Genomic DNA, 7,500 nt, shown 5'->3' on the forward strand with positions numbered 1-7,500 from the left:
TATTGACTTTCATTGAACAAAAACAAGACTCGTCTCACCTGGTCATTGATCATGAAATGTGAGATGCAGCCTTCTAACGAATGTGACGTAACCGTTGTCTTCCATCCGAACTCTGCGGAGTTGAGGTGGGACTGTGCAACCCCACCCAGTTGCAAGGGGCCAGAGGTCTCCCACATCCTTTTATCTACGGAGCTGCTCCACGCTGCTCGGGCGACGCAATGGGAGTCGTCTGTCATCTTGGCATCCCATCCTAAACCACACAAGTCCACCATTATAGCGACCCCCTACACCGAGTAGTAGAAGAAAAGCAGGCTTTGCTTAATTGGTGTGCGCTAATATTTTATGAACTTAACGCATGATAAGCAGTCTTGAGAACCAGAAAGAGAAGTCCAATTAAAACTCTACAGCCCTCTCGTTGCATTAAATATCAAAGGCAGCTGTATTTCTTCAAAATTCAAATGCAAATAAAATTTTTGTGCTTTAATTGATTTAGGGCTTAGCATTTCGTTGTAGTTGATTAATCTTCATCATTTAATGGTTTTGTAGGCACTGCACGGTCCCAAATTTGTATTTAGTCAGTAATTCTAAGTTAAGTTACAATCACATTTACTTGAGAAATAACAAAAACTGCAGTATATCAGTGTACAACTAGTTTTGTTCTTCACCAAACATACTGACTTCGTTTTTGGTGTAAAGATGGCGTTGGATATGTCGACTCTAACCTTTTATCTTATTAAGCTGAGTGGGATGACTTATAAAGCAATATATTTTTAGTTATTTAGTTAACTTTTTACACCAATAATTTTTGCATTACTTTTATTACCAAGCAACTTACCTGAAAATTCTTACAACATTGATCGATAAACTTCCCGTATTTTTCAGTGACCTTATGTTTTCATGAAGTTGCAGGAACTGAATTTCATATAGAATACGTTAATTGTTTGAAAATTTGTTTACTGTTGTATATTGGGATGCGATAATCACCTACAATATTTTCTTAGTCGATGAAAGTTTGGCCTCTTTGGATGCTGAAATCACTTTACATTCAACGTAACATTATATAATGAAAGTGTTATCTTCGGCATTTTTATACCTCGTAACGTCCATCACCACCCTAATCTTGTAGTTTTCTCGACTTTTTATCTTTCTAGGATTTCATACAAGAAAATTATTCTTACAATTCTCTTCGTGCGAACTCCAAAGCAATCAGCTGACTGTATTCCTGCCTTTTTCTGAGATGCCGAAAAAGATGATTATTTTCCTGTATTTTAATACATTCGGTTCAGCTATGAAAAGAAAATAATAAACCACATACAATGTGTCAAAGAGCCGAAAAACGTTACAATGTATTTGAATCTTTATCTTACATGTCCATGTTTATGGCCGAAGAAAGAAGATTCATTTTTCCGCTTATCTTCATTTTTCCTTTGACCACGTAAAGGAATGAGTGAAAGAAAATGAAATAGCCTAATCTGTTTCATTTTGGGCTTGTTCCTTTACTTTACTATAGCTGGTTCACTTAAGGTAGATTCTTGGATGAGCCCTATGCTGACGAGACGTTTGTTTGGCGGCCGCTTATTGGCTGGTACCGTGAGATAGGCAGCTCCCAGCCAATCATCGGCCGCCAAATAAACATCTCGCAGGCATAGGTCTCACCCAAGAATCTACCTTAAGTGTACCAGCTATAGTGTAGAGGGTCTTGCTTGAAAAAAAAAAAAAAAAAAAAAAAAAAAACGTTATTGCTCTACATTTTTTTTAAATGTCAGGTTCTATAATTTGTTTCCTGCTCAAAGCGGTGCATTTGTATAATATGCATTTTTTTGCACAAGTCCCATTTACAGCTTTATTTTTCATTATTTATTGGTGCGTTCCATTATTCAACACACTGTTCCCCTGAGGATATTGTGCAAATGGAACCTCAGAAGTAGAAATGCAATACATGACTACCATACAATAATTCTCCTTTTATTCTAATCCTTTACTTATATTTCTATTTACTTATTTTCTTTCAGTATTTCCTATTGCTTCTTTTACTTCTGTCAAATGAACACCGTATTCGTGGGAAGCTTGAAAGTCGAGTCAGTAGCCCCTGTATGCTTGCTCTATATGAATATGGTTTATGTTTAGAATAATAATAATAATAATAATAATAATAATAATAATAATAATAATAATAATAATAATAATAATAATAATAAATCCTACTTACCCTTTCATCGAGGCGGACGTGAATACTGTGCCAGTCGCCATCGCTGACAGTTTTGTTAACCTGAAGTTTCAGAGATTCTTCAAAACCTTCGAATAGGAGTTGGGGCCAATCGTTCACTATCTGCACCGTTAACATGGACATAACTGAGGCTTCACTGCTGTCAGGAGGAACGAGGGGTCCCTGATAAAGCAAAAGGGCGTCTCGTCTGGTGGTTAGCAAACGGAAGGAGATAGAGACTGGCAAACAAGAGGGCAAAGGCTTCAGCCACACCCATCCGTTCCCTTTAAACGATCTCGAAAGGGTTTTGCAGTGCGGACCCTTCGACCCCCCAGGACAAATGCACCTAGTAGAAATAAATAAAAAATATATATATAAAAAACTGAAATACCTTATTGTCTTTGGAATTGGTTATACAAGCAGGGTAGACAGGAAGTATGATTAAAAGACCTCAATGTTGTGCATATACTCCGATGGAATGCCTACTTCTAAAAGCTTCATTTATATTCATTTAATTATTCCCAGATACTTTTTGGATAGAGGTAAGAAACAAAAACAGTTGAGAATGAAAGCCTGTTTCCTCCCTTTCCTTTATTAAAAGTAGATTTTAATACGATGATCACGTTCGACCTCACCTGTTACCTGTTGGGAATCTGACGCATTTGCCTCCATTCAAGCAGGATGAAGGAGTGCAGCTGTCAGACACATAAAGTCGGTCATTAACTGAAGAAATTTCCGCTGCATCGCATTTGTATGGCCGCAAAAGGAGGGGCGTCACTAAAGACGTGATGTTCGTGTCTACGACCTGTTGACAGTTAAATATTTCGAAGCTCTGAATTTCCCTCCATAACTGATACCACGAAAAGTGTAACGTTGATTTTCTTTTGAAACTTCAAATTATTAAACGCATCAACTGATATACAGTAAAAATGTATCTGACGAGTAATAAAAATAACTCAATGAAATATAGGAAATGAATCAAAACTTACAATAGAAAAGAATCATTCATATCTAGACCAACAGTGTGTCATACGTTCATTCAAAAAGTTAATGACTGATGTTGATACAATGATCCTATCACTCACGACGGTTAAACTAAATTAAATCAGTTTTTTTCTAAACATCTTCAATGCCATTTTAAAAGATTATTTACAATAAACGGAACATGCCAAAATCTGTAGACTATCAAATAAATCACCAAAAAAATTCTTCCCAAAACTGCGTCTTGAAAATTTTACCTTGCTGGAGAAAAATATACTGAAGTTTTCTAGACTAAACAAAACACTACCATTTTGGATAGGAGGATTCTTTTCTGCAGTTACAAAACAGAACCAAACATCCAGAAAATGTTCAGAACTTCCTTTATAAATTGCAATCATACGAAGACGTAAGAATCAATAAAACTTATGCTTTAACACAACACACACACACACACACACACACACACACACACACACACACACACACATATATATATATATATATATATATATATATATATATATATATATTATATATATATATATATATATATATATATATATATTCAATTTATTTCCTTAAAAGACTTTCCGAGAAGAGGTCTATTGGAGGAAGTAACTGTTGGATATTTTCTATGAAAAACTCAGTTTTCCTATGCGGAATAAAACTGACATATCTTCGTGTCTAAGAATATTACTAACAGACTTATGAAAAATATAAAAGGAAGCTCGTATAACTGACAGATGGAATCCAACACATTTGAACAATTAGTGGACTTCCGAAATCAGCTTATTCATTCCAAGGCCAATTTTGGTGGTCAGTTCCTTCCCCTAAATAATCATTTGATTAACTCCTCCCCGCATATAAGCCAGTGTGCTTAATCCTTTGTAAAACCTCTCAAAGATTTTCCTTTGTTTTGGTAGGTCCACTAATTCTTCAACTGTGTTTGATTACAGGTGCAACTGTTCCTTATAATACCCAACCTCAAGAATATCTTTATGTCATCTGTCAATTATACGAGATTCTTGTACCTTTACTCTTATATTTTTCATGAGTCTGCTAATAATGGAACACGTGTCGAATGGTCTATCAACCACTCCGTTGTTTCACTTTTCATTCGTGTCTTTTGCCTACACACACACACACACACACACACACATATATATATATATATATATATATGTGTGTGTGTGTGTGTGTGTGTGATGAGTGTGTGTGTGTGTGTATGTGTGTGTGTGTGTGTTATTACTAATACATGAGAAATGACATACAATATATTTTAGCTTAATGATACCCAGTGTTATTTTGTTATATATCTCGATGAAACTATGCATAGCTTTACATCTATCCTGAACTTTCCTTTGATCATGGGAAGAAAAAAAAAAACACAGCAACGCAACTTTACACGGTTTTGTTCCTCATATAAAAGTAACCAGTAATTCGGAGGAACTTATAGGAAAAAAAAACTATGCAAAAATGCCCCGAAGTTGGTGCTTATGAAATACCTGAAGGGGGAGGACTGTGGACGCCATAGACGCTACCCTGTCGAGTCCTTCCTCAGTGGCATGCTTAAGCGTTGAGGTAGCAGGGTCTCCTGGACTCCCAGATATTTGGAATCCTTTCCCGGCTGTATGGTAGGAATGCACCGACGGACTACTTTGTAGGTTGATCTTGCTCTTTTCAAAGTCACTTGAAGGTTCTTTGAAAGTGACTACGAGCCCTGTGGTATTTTCCAGCTTTAATAAGCCAAACAAAATGGAAAATGCCTTTAGAAGTGTTTTGCAAGTGCCAACTTTATTACATTCATTAAATAGTACTTTTCTGAATCCATATATATGCATGTATTTATACTCAAATAGGTGTGTGTTTATTTGTGAGTGTTTGTGAGTATTGTGTACCTATATAATTAATAATATATATATATATATATATATATATATATATATATATATATATATATATATATATAAATAATATATATATGTATGTAAGTATGTTACATTGAATCAATATATATACATGTATCTATGCACATATGGGTGTGTCTTTTTATGTGTGTGTGTTTGTGAGTGTTGTGTACATATGTATGTATGTATGTTACATTTTCTACTTCCACTATGTAAATTCGTGAGTCAAAATTTCTATACCATTTATGAAGAAGTGGAATGCACTGGCATTTGTCTTGGAAAAATTTTCTCATAATTCGTAACATTTTATATCAAATGTGGAACAGAATATGTCCAGATAATTTCTGCATTAGAACTGATAAAAATCATACTGATTCTTGAGAATCTTATTAGGAAAATGCTTATTATATAAATGGTGTAAGGAAATTACCCCACTTTTAGTTGTAAAAAAGTAAAGAAGTCCCCAGGAGAATGAAAGAATCTTTAATGAGCGAAGTAAATATGGTAAATAGCAAAGTACATTATATCACACGAAAATATATTCCTAAAGTAGTGAAGATTATCTGAGCTTGGCAAACTTTTGTTCGGAAAGATATTATGCTAATTTCTTTCAGGGCCAGAGACCAACGTTGAATATGCATGAAAGAATTAAAATTTACAAAAATGCCATCAAGAAAGATTTTCTTTTTATTAATTTGTATCCTTTGTGTGTATCATGTGAGGCATTTTGTTGTTCCTCTCTTTGTATATCACTATAATTCACTAATCCGATGTTTACTTGAATAAATTCTATTCCTAAGAAGGTTATTAGTATAATGTTCTTGGAAGTTTATCAATGACCTTTGGTTTATATGGAAAAATAAAATGTTTTTTTTATCTATTAAAGTTTAATCTTTTAAGCTAGAGGATGCTAGATATGTAAATGGTTTTCCAAAACCCAATTAAAATGGAATTTAACAAAAACATATTTATCCTTACATTTTGTTAACGACCAAAAATAACGCAGAAAGTTTAAAGCGAAGCAAAGAAATAATTCAGCATAAGTGACATATACATAATTCTGTTTATTCAGGTCAGTGATAACAAATTACATTTCGTTTCCCATTCAATGTTTTCGTCAGCAATCTGTATTCCATACATTCGACACCAAATTTTGAATCGTTTTACAGAAAGAGATCTCGAAAAGATTACTGGCTGTTCAGTGGTTTTATAACCATAACAGATTTAAAGTGAAATTATGTAATCAAATATAGAGGAAACGGGTCTTTACTTTTTATGAAGATCTGCATCTGTCAATAGAGTTTCCATGTTTGGTGGATGTATCAAAGCAGATTATTCTTTGTTAAAGACAGACACGAATACTAAGATTAATTCTGTTCTGTAAATGGGCAGGCAATGATAAAAATGATAGATTTTGGTTAATACTGGATTTGAACATGGGCTTAATAATGCACAGTATCGAAAGAGATAGAATACTTTGCCCTCTACATGATTTGAATATATCAAAGGAGAAATTAGTACAATCACTAAGAACTCATATGAAAAAACATATTACACTAAGACTTAATATGAAACAAGAGTTTAGAAAATTAAATCCCTTAATGGTAGCTATGACAATTAATACGAACACGTTACCTAGTCTGTTAATATTCCTTTTTCCCTGATACTAAAGACTGACTTACGAAATATTTCGGTCAATAAGTGCACACATATGCACAAGTGTTATAGAAATTATTCACGAAAAAAAAGAGAAAACAAATTTGAATCGGTACTGAAGCCCATGTCATGCTACATACCCTTGAAAATTCAAAAGAAAAAAAAGAGTGCCTTACTTTCTTGACATTGAGTGCCAGGAGTCCCTGAAGTTTGATGAGGTCCATGAACTTTCCGCGTACATCAATGGCACATATCCAGACGCAGGTGTAAGGTACACGATGATTTTCCGTGTGTCTGTCTAGAGGATTACGTGGATGGCGATGATCTTGTAGATAATACGGGTCAGCCTGGTTGCTGGATGAGGTAAAAGATATAAACGCGGTACTCGGATTACTGTCGGTTCCGTAGACACTAACGACATCCACTTTGTAGTTACCGTCGTCTATGATTTGCTCGATTTTATCTATTAACTTGCCAAGTTTTCCTCCACCGGCCTGTGGTAAACCGAAAGGACACTTGTCACAGGGATGCATAGACAGTCCTGAAGAACTTTAGGAACACACACACACAAACACATATATATATATATATATATATATATATATATATATATATATATATATACGTATATATAATATATATATATTATATATATATATATGTATATTTAATATATAAATATAGATATATATATTATATATTATATAATATAGATATATTTTAGGTATATCTATTATATTATAATAATAT

At 34.0% G+C, this 7,500-nt stretch overlaps 1 protein-coding gene across 2 annotated transcripts in view; it reads right to left on the reverse strand.

The window, feature by feature from the left end:
- LOC135215283 (putative neural-cadherin 2) overlaps window positions 1–7,500 on the reverse strand; it is a 653,807-nt gene that overhangs the window by 23,495 nt on the left and 622,812 nt on the right. For both annotated transcript variants that reach the window (XM_064249829.1, XM_064249828.1), the window contains 5 exons: window positions 6,927–7,244; window positions 4,693–4,923; window positions 2,842–3,011; window positions 2,210–2,552; window positions 39–284 (listed from right to left, as the gene is read on the reverse strand). In XM_064249829.1, the coding sequence (XP_064105899.1) occupies window positions 39–284; window positions 2,210–2,552; window positions 2,842–3,011; window positions 4,693–4,923; window positions 6,927–7,244 (1,308 nt within the window). The remainder of the gene's footprint in view (window positions 1–38; window positions 285–2,209; window positions 2,553–2,841; window positions 3,012–4,692; window positions 4,924–6,926; window positions 7,245–7,500) is intronic.

Source organism: Macrobrachium nipponense, chromosome 5 (assembly GCF_015104395.2).
Source record: "Macrobrachium nipponense isolate FS-2020 chromosome 5, ASM1510439v2, whole genome shotgun sequence".
NCBI lineage: Eukaryota > Metazoa > Arthropoda > Malacostraca > Decapoda > Palaemonidae > Macrobrachium > Macrobrachium nipponense.